This window comes from Rhineura floridana, chromosome 16, assembly GCF_030035675.1.
Source record: "Rhineura floridana isolate rRhiFlo1 chromosome 16, rRhiFlo1.hap2, whole genome shotgun sequence".
Lineage (NCBI taxonomy): Eukaryota > Metazoa > Chordata > Lepidosauria > Squamata > Rhineuridae > Rhineura > Rhineura floridana.
Genome location: NC_084495.1, coordinates 19,648,682 through 19,670,123, shown reverse-complemented (window position 1 = coordinate 19,670,123; position 21,442 = coordinate 19,648,682). Strand labels below are relative to the sequence as shown.

The 21,442-nt window shown below is 45.8% G+C and overlaps 1 protein-coding gene across 1 annotated transcript; it reads left to right on the top strand.

Moving 5' to 3' along the window:
* The first annotated feature begins 163 nt into the window (after positions 1-163).
* On the top strand, positions 164-20,533 carry CLIC2 (chloride intracellular channel 2). Its single transcript, XM_061598561.1, has 6 exons — positions 164-642; positions 8,339-8,448; positions 9,962-10,087; positions 14,517-14,623; positions 14,876-15,057; positions 16,826-20,533. The coding sequence occupies exons 1-6, from the start codon at positions 586-588 to the stop codon at positions 16,985-16,987; spliced, it is 744 nt and encodes a 247-aa protein (XP_061454545.1). The 5' UTR covers positions 164-585; the 3' UTR covers positions 16,988-20,533.
* The last annotated feature ends 909 nt before the right edge of the window (positions 20,534-21,442 follow it).

Sequence of the window (21,442 nt, the reverse complement as noted above, 5' to 3'; positions counted from 1 at the left end):
TCCAAATGCACTCCAGGGGCCCCTAAGGTCAAGGATCCCTGGTGCATTGGACGTATTTGAGAGGACAAGGCATTCCCCATCCACCCCCCAGTCTAGGACAGAGATATTATATAAGTGGCCTCTCAAGCCACTGAGGTACGGGACACTGCCCAGCTTGTTTCCTGTGATAGAAACTCTGGCGGCTGTGGCGTTTCATGCAGAGAAGCTATTCTGGGATGTTTCTCAGAGAGTCAGGGCAACATCTGCCCTCCCGATACACCAGCGGAGAAGGTGGCATGCTGCTTTCTGATAGTCCAACTTCGCTGACTCACAGCTGGGAGGCCTCTGTGGAAATTCCCACACGCAGACACACACATGGAGCAGGTCACTCTGCACACCTCTGAGCTTCTGGCTTAGAAATCTGGTAGAAGGAAGGAAGGAAAGTGACGGGTCGACTCGTAGCCAAGTGACGTCCTGGAACGGGACTCATCAACACTGCTGCCCAGGAAAACAACATTGTCCCATCAGAACTCCCACCTTGTGGAGGTTGGTTGAGAGAGACAAGAGCCATTCAGCAGGAGCGTCTGGTGGGCAAAAGAAGAAAAGATGGCAAGTCGACTCCGCAACCCCTTGAAGGAACCGGAGATCGAGCTCTTTGTCAAGGTGAGAGTCATGCGAATGCAGCAGCACCGTCAGAGCGAGATGTTGAGGGAGACTGAGTTTAGACATGAGACCTGCAACAAAACTCCTAGGCTGTGTACACACCATGCGTTTAAAGCACATTTTTTGTCCTCCACAGAATCCTGGGAACTGTCGCTTACCCTCTCAGAGAATGACAATTCCCAGCACCTTTAACAAACTACAGTTCCCTTTTGCGGGCATGTGCTTTAAATGCGTGGTAGGTACGCCGTCCTAGGGCCTTTTTTGCAGGTCTCCTGCCCCCTTTCCATCCTTCCCAGAATGAGCAGGAGGGTCCCCAACACAGCAACAGCAGGGTTGGCTTACCCCATGTTGAAGTAAGTGAAACAATCCACATTACCATCTAAACAGCCTTCTCCCAGATCACTGCATCTGGAGTTTAAAATGATCTTTACTGTACCACTGCACTAATGTGCTGTGGTTCTTGTTCGCACACTCTTGTACGCTTATAATGAGCTCTCTGGGCCACCAAAGCTTTGATTCCGTGCTTGGGTGTGGCCAGTCAACAGAACCAAAAGTTTGGCCTCTCTTGGGTTTGTGCAACACCGAAGCTGCAGACGGAGAGACTGATGTGTATCCATGTGCTTTGAGTGGGCGGGCACATAGAGGAGACTGGGGCTGTCCATACATTTAAAGGACATTAAAAGCACATTTCCACCCCTAAAGTTTCCTGGGAATGGAAGTTTGTTAGAGTCCCCAGGATTCTTTGGAGGAGTGGATGCACTTTCAATGTGCTTGAAATGCATGGTGATTCACAATATGGGTTCTACAGCATTTGCTTTGTTTTCAGTGCCACTGAAGCTTGGAGGCGATGTGTGGTTAGATTGGGGGCGGTAGGGACTGGGGAGACAGAGCTCCTGTTTGGAAGTTGTTGTGCTGATGCTCACACTTTCCTTATCAGCCCCCTCACAGCGATGTGTCCCATACTAAACATGAATGTTTTTACAGGACACAGATAAGAACGGTGCAGTACCCAGGAAAAGCTTGCTGTCTTTATTTCATTGCTGCTGTTGTTTTTTAAACTTAGGTCTTTCACTCTGTCTCTAAGCTATGAGTATATTGCAGACTTTACAAATGAGACCTGTAACGAAATGTTGCAGCAGGTATGGGGAACCTGTGACCCTCCTGGTGTTGTTGGACTCCAACTCCCTTCAGCCTCAGTCAGCATGGCCAATGGTGGGGGGTGATGGGAGTTGAAGTCCAACAACAACTGTGTGGCCGTGGGTCCCCCATCCCTGTGCTATAGGGAACATAGGAAGTTGCCTTATATTGAGCCAGAATGTTGGATCCATCCAGAGCTTGGAAAAGTTACTTTTTTAAACTACAACTCCCATCAGCTCAACCCAGTGGCCATGCTGGCTGGGGCTGATGGGAGTTGTAGTTCAAAAAAGTAACTTTTCCAAGCTCTGGATCCATCTAGCCTCCACTGACCGGCAGTGTGGTTCTCCAGGATTTCAGATAGGAAGTGACTCCCAGCCCTACCTGGAGATGCCGGGGATTGAACCTGGGACCTTCTCCATGCAAGACAAATGCTCTACCACTGAGCTATGTCCCTGTATCTGCCACTTCATATTCAGGTTTCCTGCCAGCCAGCCATTCCCTCCTCCAGGTTTTTATATGCTATGAGATGTTCCAACAGGGCATTTCACTCCAGTCCTGCCCACCCTCACTCTCAGTTTTCTTTTCCAAGTAGCACTTAGTAATCTGTGGCTACTAAAGTTCACAGTTTGTCATTTAGCTATCAGGAGGGGAAGGATTGCCCCCTTAAGGTTGTTTTGTTGTTGTTGTTATGTTTTGTTTGGGTTTTTTTTTTAATCTTTGCAAACCTCGGGATCTCCCCTTTCCGAACATGCTGACATCTCCCTCTTATTTCCGAGTGTCCCCTAGTGGCAGCTTGTGCCCATTGGGGTTGGTGGGCGGAAAGCAGAAAGCCCTATTATAGGTGGAGCCAGAGCCAATCACAGCCAGAGCCCACTGGTGCTGGTCTAGCCCCTATCCTCCTCCCTGCTGAGTTCTACAATGGCAACTCTGAGACAAAGGAGGAATAAGCTGACAGCCAGGGCAACCCCCTGGAATGGATGGATGGATTTATTTATTTATTTATTATTTGATTTATATCCCACCCTTCCTCCCAGCAGGAGCCCAGGGTGGCAAACAAAAGCACTAAAACACTTTAAAACATCATAAAAACAGACATTAAAATACATTAAAACAAAACATTTTTAAAAACATTGTTTTTTAGAAAAGGCTTAAGAAACATATTAAAAAGCAATTCCAACACAGACACAGACTGGGATAAGGTCTCAACTTAAAAGGCTTGTTGAAAGAGAAAGGTCTTCAATAGGCACAGAAAAGATAACAGAGATGGTGCCTGTCTAATATTTAAAGGGAGGAAATTCCACAGAGTAGGTGCCGCCACACTAAAGGTCCTTTTCCTATGTTGTGTAGAATGGACCTCCTGATAAGGTGGTATCTGCAGGAGGCCCTCACCTGCAGAGCGCAGTGATCAACTGGGTATATAAGGGATAAGACGGTCTTTTAGGTATCCTGGTCCCAAGCTGTATAGGGCTTTGTACACCAAGACTAGAACCTTGAACTTGGCCCAGTAGCAAATGGACAGCCAGTGCAATTCTTTCAGCAGTAGAGTGACATGTTGACAATACCCTGCCCCAATGAGCAGTCTCGCTGTGGCATTTTGCACTAGCTGCAGCTTCTGGACCAACCTCAAGGGCAGCCCCACATAGAACACATTACAGTAATCCAGCTTGGAGATTACCAGTGCATGGACAACAGTGGTCAGGCTATCCCGCTCCAGAAACGGCCACAGCTGTCTTACCAGCCTAAACTGGTAAAAGGCACTCCTAGCCACTGAGGTCACCTGGGCCTCTAGCAACAACGATGGATCCAGAAGGACCCCCAGACTATGGACCTGCTCTTTCAGAGGGAGTATGACCCCATCCAAAGCAGGCAACTGACCAATTATCTGAACTCAGGAACCACCAACCCACAGTGCCTCCAGCTTGCTAGGATTCAGACTCAGTTTATTGGCCCGCATCCAGCCCACCACTGAGTCCAGGCAGCGGCCCAGGGCTTGCACGGCCTCTCCTGATTCAGATGTTACAGAGAAATGGTATGGTCAGCGTACTGCTCACACTTTGTCCCAAATCTCCTGATGACCGCTCCCAAGGGCTTCATATAGATGTTAAACAGCATGGGAACAAGATGGTACCATGCAGCACCCCACAGCACAACTGCCAGGGGGTCAAAAGACAAACACCCAATGCTAATCTCTGAAAACAACCTTGGAGATAGGATCAGAACCACTGTAAAACAGTGCCTCTGGTACCCATCTCACCAAGTTGGCCCAGAAGGATACCATGGTCAATGGTATCAAAAGCAGCTGAGAGATCAAGTAAGAGTAACAGAGTTGCACTCCCCCTGCCCTTCTCATGATAAAGGTCATCCATCAGGGCGACGAAGGCTGATTCAATCCCATAACCAGGCCTGAACCCAGTCTGAGATGGGTCAAGATAATCTGTTTCATCCAAGAGTACTTGCAATTGCTGCACCACAACCCTGTCAATAACCTTCCCTAAAAAGGGGGATATTTACAACTGGTCAGTAGTTGTCACAAACCAATGGGTCCAGGGTGGGCTTTTTCAGGAGTGGTTGGATCACTGTCTCTTTCAAGGCAGCTGGAACCACGCCTTCCTGCAATGATGTGTTGACCACACCCTGGATCCACTCAGTCAAACCCCCTCGGCAAGCTTTAATAAGACAAGAAGGGCAAGGGTCAAGAGGACACGTTGATGGCCACAACATCACAAGCACCTTGTCTATGTCATCAGGCCGCATCAACTGAAATTGTTCCCAAGAAGTTGCAGCAAACGTTGCACTGGACACCTCATTGGGGACTACAGTAGATGTGGATGGGGCATCTAGACTGCTACGGAGGCGAGCGACTTTACCCCCAAAGTGCCTTGCAAACAATTCACAGTGGGCCTACAAAGGGTCTAAAACTCCATTTCCTGGAGTTGATGTCAACAGACCCCTGACAATACGGAAAAGCTCCACTGGATGGATACTTGAGGATGTGATGGAGGCAGAGAAGTGGGCCTTCTTCGCCGCCCTCACCGCCACCCAGTAGGCATGATTATGATGTTTTACTCATGCCCGATCAGCCTCACAGCACATCTTTCGTCACTTGAGCTCTAGCCGTCATCCAGCCTGTTTCATTGCCCTTAGCTCACTGGTGTACCAAGGTGCAAGCCGGGCTCCACAATGCCAGAGAGAGTGCTTGGGGGCAACCGTGTCAGGAGCCCAACGTGCCTCGCTGTTCCACAGCGTGACAAGGGCTTCAACAGGGTCACCTGCTCTATCTACTGGGAACTGCCCCAGGGCATTCAGGAATCCAGTGGATTTAAGTAAGAAGGTGGGCAGGGACTGACTCAGGTTGTGGGGGCAGTGCCCCATGAGTCCTAATGGACCAGCCACCACTGGTGACCCCATTTTATCTTCCATTCATGTTGGCACTCACCACCCATGTTCAAAATTAGAGGGAGCGATACATGTGATCTGCCAAAGATTCAGCTTTACGCTTATGATTTTGTTAAAGTTCACGATGCTGATGCTATGAAGGCACTTGATAGAGTAACTCTGCTGATTCTGAGCAGATCTTGGTCTGGTCAGTGCTTACACAGGAGACTGCCTGGGAACACAAAGTGTGCCACCTTGAGTTCCATGGAAGAAGGAAGATGAGATGTTAAACAAATAAATCCAGAGTTTGAATCTGGGGCTGCTCCTGGGAACAGAAGGAACTCCCTTATATGGAGTGGCTGTGCTCTGCCACCCGAGTCAGAGGCAGCGTGCTTCTGAAAACCAGTTGCCGGAAGCCTCAGGAGGGGAGAGTGTTCTTGCACTCGGGTCCTGCTTGCGGGCTTCCCCCAGGCACCTGGTTGGCCACTGTGAGAACAGGATGCTGGACTAGATGGGCCACTGGCCTGATCCAGCAGGCTGTTCTTATGTTCTTATGAGTGAGACCCCTAGTCCATCAAGCTCAGTACACCAGGGGTGGCCAACCCCTTTGGCCCCCCAAGGGCCACTTACGGCATTGGGGTGAGGAGGATGACCAACAAAGGGGGATAATAACAACGGCCTGCCTTGTAGGACTGTTGTTAAGATTGTTGACATCACGCCTCTGAAGAACTTCCGTGTCATATATTTTAACAAATCAAAATTAAGGTATCAGTCTTGAAGTGCATCTGCTTCACAAGGAGGTCAATAGATCTGAGCTGTTTACCATCTCACAAGTGTTGATGGATTTCGGGGTTCTAGTAAAAAAAACACAGTGGATCCCACAAGCCTGAAGCCTACCTAGGCCTGGCATAAGAGCTGTTCACACATTACATTCAAAGAGCGTACAATCGGTGTACCTGTGTACATAATAGTTGAGCTGTGCAAATCAACAAGTGTATACTCTTTCACACAAACACTTGTGTAGAGACAACATGTACCCATGTTCAATGTGATATATATGAACAAGCCTATAGTGACTAAAGCTGTAAAATGGGAAGATACCGGGCAACAGTTTGTTTTTCTTTATCTTCTGAAAAATTCTAGTTTCTGTTCCTTGAGGTTGTGCAGGAGAGTTTTTTTTTAAAAAAACAGGCTAGCATGACAATTGTGAGAGGTTATTTCCACATCAAATCTCAGAGTTCAAAGAGGGTATTGGTGGAAAACACCGATTTGATCTCTGGAAAAGATGAATAAGAACCCATGAGCTTCCCTAATGAAAAGAAACAGAAACAGGAGAGGAAGGGGGGGAAACATGGATTACTGTTGTGGAAAACAGTTTCCTCCACACCTTCCCTCTTGAGACTTCCCCCTGCTAATGTGCAGCCTCCCTTCCTGCATTCTCCTCCCAGACTTCCCAACCAAGAGTTCTGTGTGTTCTCTTGCTGATCCTTTATCTCACAATCACAGGCCGAGAAGATAAAGATTTGCTACAATAGGCTGGCAAAGAACATGGAGGGCTTTCAGTATTGCTTTTACCCCGATCAAGCTCCCACCTAAGGAAATGGAAGCAATGTGCTGTTGGCTTGAAAGCAAAACAAAAAAGAATGCCAGCATCCAGCTAAGAAGTAGCATCTCCCAGGGTTGATGTGAGGCAGACACAGCACACTCACAGAGAGACCCCAGACCTAGCCACGAGAGCTAATTAGTGGCCACTGCAGACCATTGGGCCTGATGGGGGCAGAGGGCATTACAACTAGCCAGGTGTAACAATACGCAAAGCTAATGATGTTTGTTATTGCACCAAGACAGTTCCCAAAACCTATTTCACAGACAGGAAAGTGGTGAGACACAGAGACAAGTAACTTGCTCAAGATTTTGTTTGCATTCAGGTTAGATGACGTTGAGTCAAAGCAAAGGTTATCCCACAGTTCCCAGTGCATTCCCCATCCTTTGTTGCAAAAAAAGTCCAATCAGCCACAATCAACCACCTGAACTTGCTGGCATGTGATTGAATCCCAACCCAGAAACAGCAACAGTCTGGAAGCTCTCTTAACCACTGCTTTGCATTGCCCTAATTGGGAGCCTCCTCTGGAGCTAATGTAGCGGCAAAAATACTAACATTTGAATCTCTCCTATGCTATGGCCAGCATCTCTCTCCCAGCCTCACTTCCCACCCCCAAATATGGGGATATTGATCCTGGCCTACTTTATGGGGATATTGTTAGCATTGCAACAACATAATGGATGTGAAGTGGGCGGTTCTGGGCTCTCTGTCCCTAGAGGTGTTTGAGCAAAGGCTAGGCAGCCAACTGCCAGGGGCACTGTAGCTGTGTCTTGTACTACAGATCCTACACTGAATAGGGGCTAGACATGAGGACAGGGGTGTAATTGTAGAGGGTCTCAGGGGGTCTTAGACCCCTTACTTTTGGGGGAGCCCAGTCCCAGCAGGGTCCCTCTGTCTTCAGCATTCTATCAGCCAACCTGCTTGAAAAGGGAGTCTTTTAGACACTGAGAAGAGTCTTCTAGCTTGTTTCCTTGTCCTTTCCTGCTGATTGGAGGCAATCAGAGTGAAAGGATGTGAGCCAGCCACTGGGAAGATTCTAGCAACAGGTAGATAAACCTGTAGACACTGAAATAAGTAATTCATGTAATATTTCTGACAGTGAGAAAGGACACTCAAATGGTGACAGAGAGAAGCAGAAAGCAGTATTCAAACGGGGTCAGATTATTCTATAATCTTATAATGTTGTATAATCTTAGAAGGGGGGATAGCTTGGGGGTGTGGGACTGTGACTATTATGAAGGGACCCTGCACTTCTGAATCTGCCACTACACAACTGCTTGAGGACCTTTAAGGTTCTTTCCAACTCTATAATTCTATGATTCTAAGTGCTGTGATCATTCAATACTGTATAAATAAAGCATTATTTTTAACCATCATATGCCACCAAACAGCTATGAGCATGATCAGAGACTTCTCTGTGGCAGAACTGTGCCTTTGAGCATCTGCAGAGTATTTTTTCCTGCATTACTTAAAGAGAGCCACAGTTTAAGATTGCCAACATGTTTCCTTGTCAGGGCTGAAGCCCCTCCCCTAGAGGGTTGGCCAGTGATTGATTGCTTCCCATTTTGCCCCTAACTGCAGGCTGGCTTGGATGGGGAAAACATTGGGAACTGCCCTTTCTGTCAAAGCCTCTTCATGGTGTTGTGGCTCAAAGGTGTCCGATTCAACGTGACAACAGTTGATATGACCAGGTAAGAGGATGGAGGCGGCCTATGGAGAAGGATGGGAGAGAAATTCAGTTCAGTTCTACCTACGTATTCTGCACTTTCCAAAACAATAGGCAAACCAAAACCAAGCTATCCTTCAAAATTCTCACTTGTCCAAATTTCATCCTGCAGTTCTCCAAGCAGATAATGCATACAAAAATGTGCCCAAGCATGCATAGGAAAATAACATGCAAAAATGCATCATATTGAGGAAATTTGCTGGCAAAAATGTTCATACGAGGCACAACTGCATCAAAATGGGTACATTTGGAGAAATGCATGCTAAAATGCTGATGGGTTCAGATGAGGACTTTTTTTAAAAAAAATCACAAACTGATGCAGAATTGTGGAAAACACAAAGACTGGGGAAATGAGAAATTGAGAGAAAGTGAAATTGACAAATTCATCTGTCCTTACCTATGCATCCTTCATGTTTAAAAACGCAAAGATGAGAGAAATTCCCAAATCTGCAGTTGGACAAGACCTTGATTAGGCTAGGAACAATGAACTGGCACAAATGGGCAAAAGAAAGTCCACACAATACACCAGCGGTAGGGAACCTTTTGCAGCCCAAGGGCCGCTTTCTGTTCTGGGCAACCTTCTGGGGGCCACATGCCAGCTGTGGGCAGGGCAACGAATGTGAATTTGCCTCTGTACAGTAGGCTGGCTTCTGCACCCATGCACACACCCTTCTCTGTCCTCCGTCCAGTCCAGCCAGCCAGAAAACACTCAAGGAGGAAGCAAAGCAGAAGATATGACCTGGGCAGAAGCTGTAGCCAGGGGAGAGTCCTAAGGGCCAGAAAGAGCAGCCTGGAGGGCCACATTTGGCCCCTGGCCCTGGGGTTCCCCATCTCTGCAGGATACAACATATGGAATTCACTGCCATTGTTGCAATGATAGAGATAGCCACAGGTTTTGAAAAGGGGTTTTGGTTTGTTTGTTTGTTTACAAATGTATTTATATACCTCCCTATCACAAAACATCAGCATGGTATGCAGGGACATAAAAACATTAAAAAGCAACACAAAACAATAATTAAAACAACAAGCTACTCAAATAAACATTCTAAACAGCCTGCACGGGCCTGTTGGCACAAAAAAGCCTTAAAGAGTGAGGGTGCCTGTTGAATCTCTGCTGGAAGGGTGTTCCACAGCCTGGGCTGGTGACACTAAATGCCTGACTTCTAGTTGAGGCCAATCAGCCTCTGTAACACGGGGGACAATTAACAGAGCTCCTCCAGATGATCTCAGTGGGACATGAGGGCTCCAGCTGTATTCGTAAGGTATCCTAGACACAAGTTATTCAGGGCTTTGCCACAAGATCCTTGCGTATTAGACACATTTGTGTAGAATAAGGATTTATCTACCGTTAGCCATGCTAACTAAATGGAGCCTCCATGTGCAGGGGCAGTATACCTCCAATAGTAGTTGCTGTAGAATGACAACAGGAGAAACCTACTTTTCCTTTATTTTCTTCTTCTGTTGACACTGCTGTTTAGGAAACCTGACGAGCTGAAAGATCTGGCTCCTGGGATCAAGCCTCCCTTCCTGGTGTTCAACAAGGAGCTGAAAACCGACTTCCTGAAGATCGAAGACTTTCTGGAGCAGACTCTTTCACCACCCAAGTATGTCCATTCACAATCTCTTAGGCTTCTTTCATTTCCATCTAGCTACATTATTTATTGTTTATTTATTAGATTTATATCCCACCCTTCCTCCCAGTAGGAGCCCAGGGCTGAGCTTCAGGACCTGGCGTTCAACAGGAAGATGAGAGTGCCTCTGTACATGTACAAAGTGCCTTTTCCTCACAACCAACGTGCATCTGAAATCAGGGCAAAGGGATCACACTTTCAGAGGGTGTTGAAGTAACGTTCCGTTCCCTGATCATTGGCTATGCTGGCTGGGGCTGTTAGGAGTTGGAGTCCATGGGTTCCCCATCCCAGCAGGCCCAGAGGGACTCCATTTTTGCTCCATGTGGATGCTCACTGATTTGGCATGCAAGATGAACATATGCAAATGGGCAATGACCCCTGGCGGGGGGGGGGGAGGTGGTGATTTTGGCCTCCTGATGAGAGTGAGGCAGCTTGTAAGACCCATCTGTTTCCCTGCCACGATCAGGGAGGAAGTGTATCGGGCTGAGAGATTAAAAACAATACAAGGAAGTTCTCTATCACTGCAGGGGAGAGAACGGGGGGGGGGGAGAGAAGAGGAGAGAGAAAGATACAAAGAGCTCCTCCTCCAAAAAAAAGGTGGAAGGTATACAAAGAAGATCACAGATGGGGCTACATGAATGTCCCAGTGTTCATCTGCAAGGCTGCAATGGCAGGGATGTTCAAAAACCTATTTCCCTCCCCTCCCCCTCTTTTTTGTCTCTCTGCTTTTTAAAGGGCCGAGCTCTGTAGCTAAGCCAAGAGAAACACTCAAGAGAGCAAAGGATAGGAGCACAGCCAAGATGTGCTCATAGTTGGCACCTCATCTCCAAATTGTCCAGCTGCAGCTGCAGTAAACAGGAGGCGCTTTAAAGGACTCACACTCTGAGCAGGGTCTCCCTAGCAATCAATCGCACGTGCAGGGAAAACGCAAATGTTTTGCAGGCTAGGGCTGATGGGAGTTGGAGTCCAATGACACCCCAAGGGCTGCCAGTTCCCTAACTCAGCTCTAACTACTCGACTGGGAGGTCCCAAACTGGGGTCCATGGACCACCCGTGGTCGGCAACCTTCATGCAGGTGGTCTGCGGCGTGTCTGTGGATTTGTGGCTGAAGACGGGAGATGGCCCATCCATTGTATTAAATATTCAGATTGTACTTTCATTGCTTCTTTTCTTTCTTATATTGCATTTTATCGTGTTGCAATTTGATCCCCGTGGAATACAATACAATAAAATATATAAGAAAGAAAAGAAGCAACCAAATACAATTAAAAATCATACAGCATCTAGCAGAGCACACTTCAAGTGCTACAACAAAATTATTGCATAGCCCACCAAGACTCTCAGCAGTTTTCAAATGGTCCGGTGGGGGGAAATATTGGGGAACGATTGCAGGAGACCACAATGCTTCCTCCTGTAGAGAGAGAAAAAATCTAGCCTTGAAGTCACCACAAAACTCTAGATGAGGGGTCCCCGAACTGTGGTCCGTAAGCATCACCCAGGTGGCCTGCAATTTATATTTTTCATTATATTTTCAATTATGTAAAAATATAATGTGTATTTTATATGTATATTTTTAATTATGTAAACATATAGTTAAAGCTCATACAACATCTAGCGTAGTGCATTACAGTGGCTACAATAGGTAGAAAATCATGAATTTGTCTGGTAAGGCTCTCAGCAATTTTCAAGTAGTCCGTGGGGGGGAAATGTTTGGGAACCACTGCTGAAGATTATGTTCAGAGAACTGTGTTGTTTCCGGGCTCCACAACCACCCTTTATTGTTCAAAAAAAAGTCTAAAAGACACTTTGGTGCAGTATCGTGGTGGCAAATTCAGGATTATTGGTCAGAAATGCTGCTCTGTGCTGGTCAGACAGCAGGTGGAGGACTGTCAGGTTCTGGATGATACATTTCAAGAAGGGGTGTAGTTGCAAATTCAGGGTCCTTTCATGACAGTCATAGCTATGTCCCCATTTCATATTATAGAGTAATCTGGCCAGGCATGAATACTGCCTTCTGCTTCTCTATCACTGTCACCACTTCACTGTCCTTTCTGACTGCCAGAGATATTGCTTGAATGACTGAATTCAGTGCCTGCACATTTACCTCTTGCTGCTACCAAACAGCTTGATGATGTAGATAGGATTGCTATCATCAGGATTCACTGTCTCTTCTTCTGCAATTACAGAATTCTCATCTCTCCACAACTTGGCTTCTTGAAGTAGGAACTAATAGGGATTCCTTTCACTCTGATTGGCTCCAATTAGCAGGAAACAACAAGGACGCAAGTTAGAAGACTCTTTTCGGTAGCTAACACACTCCCCAATCATGCTGATTGGTTCATAGGATGCTGGAGACATAGGGACCCTGCTGAGACCTGGCTCCCAAAAAAGCAAAGGGTCTAAGACACACACATCCCCTGAGACTCTGGATGACTACATCCCTGCTTTGGTGTCAAACGTTCAGCTTAAAGCAGTAAGGCTATGTACACACCATACATTTAAAGCACATGACTTCACCCAGTGAATGCCAGGAATTGTAGTTTGCCAAGGGTGCTGGGAATTGTAGCTCTGTGAAGGGTAAACGACAGTTCCAAGGATTCTTTGGCGGCCATGTGCTTTAAATGTGCTTTAAAGATATGGTGTTTGCAGCCTGTCAATGTCAGGCTTAAAGGAAAGGTGGGGTATATACAATTACAGCTGCGCCCTCTGCTGGTTGTCAATTGTATTGCTAGCATCTACAAGCTTGTCTCTTCCTACACCTGTACTAGATGGGGCAATGAGGTAATGCTTGTCTGTATCCAATCAATGTGGCGCTATGTTAAAGTCACTGAGTGGCATTCTTGTTCTGCTGGTGAAATTTTTTTAGCAGTGGACCATAGTTGCGCCAGAGAATGCATAAGCAGAATGCCGGTAAGTTTAGGAACATAGGAAGCCGCCTTATACTGAATCAGACTATTAGTCCACCTAGCTCAGTATTGTCTACACTGACTGGCAGTGGCTCTCCAGGGTTTCAAGCAGGGGTCCCTCCCAGCCCTATCTGGAGATGCCGGGGATTGAACCTGGGACCTTCTGCATGCAGAGCAGATGCCCTACCACTGAGCTACGGCCCTTTCCAAGAATAAGCACACTAGATTGCGTGGGCTGTTGCGAAACGAGCTTCCACTAAAGCAGCTGTCATGCCGGATTGACCTGTTGTGCAATATTAAAACCCACCCGTCCGCTAGCGCAAAGAATGTTGGATCCAGCCCACCAAATACGACAGAGTTACTTTTCTGTCGGGAACAGTCGTGTTGAAGCTGAAGGCTCAGCGAGGGCCAGCTCCACCCGGCCATGTTCTGCTGCCTGCTAGCAAGGCCTGCGTCAGGGGCTCCCGGGAGGACCCCCCACTGCCAACCTCGAGAGCCCTCGGACCCTGATGCTGCTTCTCCTTGATCTTCCTGCCTGCTCACCTGTCCTCTCCAGGTGACCCAGGAAAAGCAAGCAAGGAGCAGCAGCCGCAGCCATCCTTTCAGAGGCACTGTGGATTGGGCCCAAGGGGACTGAGCATGCGGTGACAGAAGAAGCGAGGAGGTGGCTGCACAGAGCAGGAGGCTGCGTACTCACCCTACATTTAAAGCCCACGCTTAAATCATATTTCTAGGGGAGGGGGCAGCCCAAGAATCCCAGGACCTGTCATTTGTTAAGGGTCCTGGAATCTATAGCTCTGGGAGGGGTAAACGATCATTCCCAGGGTGGTTTGGGGAGTGGCGTGTGCATGCAGCCCAAGCCTGTCATCCCTGCCTGCAAACCTGAGCCAGCACTGCCACTTAGATGCAATGCTCTACCCTCTCAGGGTTTGACTTGAAGCGTCGGGGTCTGTTTGTTTTTTAACTGCTTCACAGAACCAGAATCAAGGGGGTAGGCTCTTGTCTGCTTAGCTTGAGAGCTTTTACACGCCATCTTCTGCCTCTCCAGGTTAGCACTAGACTCCACCTCTGCCCTGTTGGTCTCTGCCCTCCATACCCTCCTGAGCCTTTAGAGACCTGGCAATGTCCTCAGTTGCATACTGTATCTCTAGATGGAATGCTTTTTATTTTTCTGGGACCACAAGGGTTGGGGTTTATAATTTCCTACTCCTCACCTGCCTGGCTCCCTAGATTTTCACACCTTAATCTGCAGTTGGGTCAGTATAATGTTCATGGTTTCAAAATCTTGTTCCTTCAAGCTCTTATGGGGCAGGCTTCCAGATAATCTGCACTATACATTTAAAGCAGTATCATACCTCTTTCATCATGGAGTGATAATGCTCAGAGTTCCCAGAGAAGAGGGGTGGATTCTTAAATATGTGGACTACACAATGGAGGGGGGAAAGTGTTAAATTACTTTCCTGCACACCTAAATTAGCTTTGTATTTCTCATTAAGGTACCCACGGCTCATGCCCCAAAACAAGGAGTCCATGGATGTGGGAAGAAACATCTTTGCCAAGTTCTCTGCATACATCAAGAACCCCCACAAGGAAACAAACAAGAGTAAGAAATATATGCATTCTTGTTGTTATTGTTATTGCCACACTAAACTATGGTTTAGCAAGGCAGCCAAACACAGCCATGATCTTGCCCACATCCAGAAATCCCTTAAAATATAACTGTGTCAACCTATATGTTTTATGACAGTCAATCAATTAATAGATGACACTGGTTGGAAATAAGAAGCAAAATGACTGAATAAAACTGTTTAATTGGTCAAACGCTTAAATTCTGTGGCTGGTTCTTACAATCTAGATATGGAAAAAGCTTTGTTGAGAGAATTCAAGCGTCTGGATGATTATTTAAACACCCCGCTCCCAGAGGAAATTGACCAGGACTGTGCTGAGGAAGTGCTGGTCTCGAAGAGGAAGTTCCTGGATGGGAACTGGATGACATTAGCAGATTGCAACCTGCTCCCAAAACTCCATATAATCAAGGTGAGAACGTTTGCTGGGCTGCCAAACTCCTAATTTCTATTCCAGAGATCAAGCCTCAGCTCCCCAAGTCAGTGGCAGGTGGTGGCTCCATGTCAGTGGGGCAGTGGAATCCTCTCTGGGTTTTAGTCTTATTTTCAGCACCTTGAACAGCTCCTTTAGTGTTTGGAGTAAAACCTGGAGCGGATTCCACTGCTCCAAGTGAGCTTGTTAGGAGCCCCTGCTTCACTGCAGCCTTGACTTGAGATGAGCCACCTCTTGGTGACTAGACCACAAGTCATTAATGAACTGTACAGATCAGAACCTCCCAAATGCTATCATCACATTGGGCCCCATGTGCAGTATACATTTAAAGCAGAATTATACCACTTTAAACAGCCCTGCCTTCCCCCAAAGCATCCTGGGAGCTTGTTAAGGGTGCTCCTATTCTCCTGACAGAGCTACAATTCGCAGAGTTGTTTAACTCAGTTCTGCTGCCCAGGGAATTCTGGAGCTTGTGGCTCTCTGAGAGGACTAGGAGAAGTGAAAATTTCAAAGGATAGGTATGGTTCCATTCACATATTGCTTTGAAAAGTGCACATTATGTAAGCTTGCCTTTAAATGTGAACTGAACTGAATGTCTGTCCCCAATTGTGGCACTTCTACTCTCTGGCCTTTTCTTATTTATCATATGCATGTTTATCTATTGTTGCAAGCTACTATGAAGAGCTATTTGTGAGGGTCAAAATGGCCTATCAATGTAAATAAAACAAACAAGGGCCTTAGCTCAGTGGTAAAGCATCTGCTTTGCATGCAGAGGATCCCAGGTTCGATCCCTGCCATCTCCTGGTCAGAATGGAAATGTTCCCTGCCTGAAACGCTGGACAGCTGCTGCTAATCAGTGCAGACAGTATTGAGCTAAATTGGCCAGTGGTTTGACTCAGCTTCTTACGTTCATCTATGTAAGCTAAAGCCCAGAGAGCCTGTAATAACCTTCTTTCAAGCGTGTGCCCTCTACCTTAACTAGATCTAGCAACAGCATCTAGCTGTTGGGAATCACAAACCCCAGCAGGGACCATAATTGCTGACACAAACCCCTCCCACTGTGGGTGCTGCCATTTTAAATTCCCCACAATGCCTTGGGACACCCAACATTCCACACTCGGGGCCACTATAGGAAATGTAAAATGGCTGCCACTTGGCACCAATCAGGAGCTCTTAATTTCCCATTAGAATTCCCCCGCATCCTTCTGTTCACCGTTTTTGGGATCCCTGGGGAGCTTGTGAGACTTTAGGGGTGATTTGTGTGTGCTGGACCCTGGGTGAGAGCCAGGGTGGATGGGTGGAGTCCTGGGTGGGAGCCAGGAGGTTGGGAGATGTTGAGTGGGAGAAGTGCAAGGCAATTGTTTTAATATTTATTTGTTAATTTGTATTATGTATGCATTTGTATTGTAATTTTATTATATATTTTTATAATATTTGCTGTTGTTTTATCTTCTGTACACTGTTTAGAGTTTTTTATATATATTAAGCGGTATAGAAATGGCTTAAATGAATAAATAAAAAATCCACCACCAGCAAGGGGGAGGGCCGGTGCTGAATAAGTCTACCCAGGGATCATGCCAAAGGCATCCTCATGCCTGGCACCAGCACCAATCCTTACCATTGATGAATTGTGCAACCTTATCCCTCTCCTGAGTAACAAGCGACAATCTGTGCTTTTGCTCAGAGGAAGGCAATCTCCATCTCTCTTTTCTATACATCCATTCCCATCCCCATCGCCCCATCGTAGATTGCTGCAAAGAAATACCGCAACTTTGAGATCCCCCCGGAGATGACGGCTGTTTGGCGCTATCTCCACAATGCTTATGCCCGCGATGAGTTCAGCCACACCTGCCCAGCAGATGAAGAGATTGAACGCACCTATGCCAACGTGGCCAAGAAGATGAGCTAAGAAACTGCAGAGGCCGTTCACGTTGGCACCTGACATTTCCAACTCTGCACCCAGAAAGATTCTCATCAGGGTGCTGTGTTTCACTATGCTAGTTGCAAGAGACCCATCCCTCTTGCTCTCGATGTGCCATCACACTAGATCTCAAGGAGTCCTTCAAAACATCTTAGCAAAAAAGTCTTTTCGCTATGTCTCTTCTGTCACATCTAAGTATCTTCTTTCCATGATGAGTTGAGTATATGTGTGGGATTTTTATCCTTGTGCATATGCTCTATACATTCCATACTGTAGTGGTGGTAGAAGTAGCTAACAGCTCGTGAGCCTATGGGCATGGCTAGTATGTGACAGTGGTGGCTTGTGACCGTTGCGATTGGTAGGGCAGAAAACAAGGAGCCCACTAGTAGGTGGAGTCAGAGCCAATGACAGGCGGAGCCAACAAATTCTAGTTTTGTTCCCCATCCTTCTACCTGCTGAGTTTTACAAGGGCAACACTGAGACTAAGGAGGAAGAATCTGATAGCCAGTGGCATCTCCTGGACTGATTGTTGTAAGCAGCTGCGGGCAGACTGAGGTTGGTGGGCAGTGACCCTTCACCCTAAAGGAGCAGCCTTAGTAGCAGAGCTGGCCCTACCACTAGGCAAAGCGAGGCAGTGTGCTGGCTGGGGCTGATGGGAGTGTAGTCTGGAACTTCTGGAGGGCACTAGGTTGGCAAAGGCTGTTTCCTCTGGCAAGACATGGTGACTTAGAGAATGCTCCAGAGGAAGAAGGTCCACGATGCAGTTCTAATGCTGCAGTTAAGCAGATTTGTCCCTTTACCCCCTCAGTATTTCCTGAGTGATCTCCCATACTCTTAACCTTTCTAAGCTCTTTATAAAAAACAAAACAGAAAGGAAATAGAGCCTTGACCAAAACTTCAAATGCATCAAGGGCAGTTTGGACGGCACCCTTGTGTTGTCCAGTTCTGCAGCGGCTGCTGGATTTGCATGTCTAGACCTGTAAAAATGGGAAATTGGTTTTGTAGGCCTGGAAAAAGGGGATGATTCAAGTTAGGGCAGTGGAACAAGAATCCCCAAAAAGGGACTGCTGAAGATAATGGTGGAGGCAAACACCCTGAGATAACTGTGTTTAGTCCTTGTGTTGTTTTTACTGGGCTTCCTCCCAAGCCACACCTGTGTCAACTGGACACTTGCCAGTTTCTCACACTTGTCAGCAAACGGTGAAGGTTCACCCTTCAACGCCAGCTGTGTTTATTTTTGAATGTCTGCCCTTCCGTGCTCTCTCAGCCTTGCAAGGCAGAGCCAACTACAAATGATTCTCATGGACAGAAGTACTACTTAACTATAAGCTATGCGACCAATGTAGTGTTTTGAAAGAAAGAAAGAAAGAAAGAAAGAAAGAAAGAAAGAAAGAAAGAAAGAAAGAAAGAAAGAAAGAAAGAAAGAAAGGAAGAAAGGAAGAAAGAAAGAAAGAAAGAGAAAATATAACACGGGCACAATGCTGTGTGTGGTAAGGTTAGGTCTTTGCTGTGAGGGGAGGCAGTAGGTTTCCCCCTAGGGACTGGCGAATCTGATTTCTTTGTTTTCTCATCAGTTTGTGGATTTATATTTTATTATTATTTTTTCCTCATGAAAATTCATTGGCATTTTCATGTAAATTTCTCCTAACATACACATTTTTGCATGCGATTTTGCCTGGTGTACACATGTTGGCAAAGCGATTTCCCTTAAAATAATTCATTTTTGTATGTTATTTTCACTGATGCATGCATTTTCATGCATACTTTATACTAGCATAGGAATTTCTGTACGTATTAGTTGGCTGGAGAAGTGCACTGTAAAATTCGGAGAAGTTTGAATTTCAAAAGACGGCTGTGTTTCAGTTCACATCTTGATTCAGGAAGTGCAGATTAGGTGGATTCGCCTTTGAATGTGAACGGAATTGAATTTCTCCCCTGTTCCTCGCAACAGATTCCCACCCCTTTTACTTTCAACAAAGACAGTTTTTCCTCCCTCCCAGTAACATGATTGGAAAACATATACCTATTAAATGCCTGCTTGGGAGTCTATGAAGACAGTCATCTCCAAATGCTGCCATTTTCTACCCATAACCCTCCAGGTTCTTCATTGGCTCCACCTCAGTTGACAAGATTCTGCCCTAACTGTGTCAGTTGCCCACCTGATTTAATTGCTAGTGATAGTGTAAAAGGGTAATAGCAATGTCTGTAATGTAATCAAAGTAAATGCTCTGGGGTAAACAAGTAAATATATTGCTGTCCGAAGGATAAATTCCAGAGGGATAGCTGTTTTTTGCAGCAAAAAACAGGGGGTGTGACACCCCAAAGGTTTAATCAATGTATTGTGGCATAATAAGTGGTACTGGGACAGAGCCCAGTTCATCACTCATGGGAATATAGGAAGATGTCTTATACTGACAGTCAGACCATTGGTCCATCTCATCTTGTTTACATGGACTGGTAGTAGCTCTCCAGGGTTTTAGCTAGGAGACGCTAACAGCCCTACCTGGAGATGCTGGGGATTGAACCTGGGACTTCCTGTTTGTAGAGCAGGTGCTCTGCTATTAAGCTACATCTCTTTCCATGAAGTCAGCATTTTAGTGTACATTTTTCCTAATATGCACATGTTTGTATGCAATATTGCCTAATATGCATATTTTTGCAGGGTAATTTCCCCAAATATAATGCATTTTTCTGTTATTTTGACTCATATATGCCTTTTTATGAACACTTTACCCTAGTATGTACCCATTTGTACATATTCCTTGGCTGGAGAACTGCACTGCAAAATTCAGAGAAGAGCTAATTTTGAATGGTGGCTGTGTTTCAGTTCTCATATTATTTCAGAAAGGGCAAGAAGTTGGTTCACGTTTAAATGTGAACTGATTCAAATTTATCCCCCATTCTTAGCTGTGGAGTGGTTCACAAAAGCTCTGGAAAGGGATGGAAGCTCAGTGGGAAAGGACCTTGCTTTGCATGCAGAAGGTCCCACGTTCAGTCCTTGGCATCTCCAGTTAGAAGGACCAGGTGGCAGGTGATGATAAAGATCCAGGACTGGCCCTGCCAGCAGGGTGAAGTGACTTGATTCAGGTGACATCATGAAAGGGGGTGGAAGCAGGAACTGGTTTCTCAACAGTGCAGTAGGGATGGGCAAATAAGTCAATTTCAGTTTCTCATTGTTCAGATCTGAAGTTCAGTTCTTCACATTTCCACATCAGTTTGCAATTAAAAAAAAAAAAGTCTTCCTGAAAATTCATCAGCATTTTCGTGTGATTTTCTCCTATATATTTTTGTCTGCATTTGTTCCCAATATACCCATGTTTGCAAAGCAGTTTCCCCAAATATATTGTGTTTTTGTATGTCATTTTCACTAGTATATGCATTTATATGTATACTTTACCCTAGTGTGTGTATTTACGTGGCTGGAGAACTGCATTCCAAGATTTGGAGAAGTGTAAATTTCGAAGGATGGCTGTGTTTAAGTTCGTAGTTTACTTTGTATTACTGTAATGATAATAAACTTTATTTTATATACAACTTCCACAACTTGGCCTGGATCTATGTAAGGAAAATTATTGCTGGACGCTGCTTGGGTATGATGTGGATAGAGTTAGGTAGGTCTTTTATTGGTATGTTTCCCTCCGAATTAGCAAGAAACCTAACTTATGGTCTAGTTCACACAAACAGTAGACCAGATGGTTAAACTTTCCTGGACGATACCACTTTATTATTATTATGTTTGTGTGGTTTCTTATAAAACCTCTTCCCTCCCCATCAGTTTTTCCTTTTGTGTCCTATCTTTTTCAATTGAGAGTCAGGAGACAGGGGCTATGTTATTTTTATGGATTTGTGAGCTACTCTGGGAGCTTTTCTGGCTAAAGAGTGAGAGGTAAATGCTTTAAATAAAGAAATAATTTGGAGAAGGGGAAATCTATTATTATTTGATTTATTCACCATAACATCCCAAGGTAGGTTACAACAATTTAAAATTCATTAAAAACTGTTTATAACAAATCACACTCACAGGAATAAGGAGGCTTCTGAAAACGTGCATCTTAGGTGTCAAAGGCTAGGGTGAAGAGGTTTACACTAGTTTACCAAAATGACAACTATTCTAGAACTCTTTCCCCTGAGATTAGTTTTCTGTGCTGGGAATTTTATATATCTGGAGTAGAATTAAACCAAGATTTCTCTTCTGGTGCTTTGAGGTGGTACAGGTGAGGAAACCGTTTTAAATCATCTATCCTGCTGTTAGTGTGAATGAAGGCTCAGAATGCAATTCTTAGCATGCTTATTAGAAAGCCCTAAATCAACTCAGTGAGATTTACCTCTAAATCAGGGATGGAGAACCTGGGATCTTCCAGATGTTGTTGGACTCTGGAGGGCCACAGGTTCCCCATCCCTGCCCTAAATAAACCTGGGCAAGATTGGGTTGTTGGGGAATCC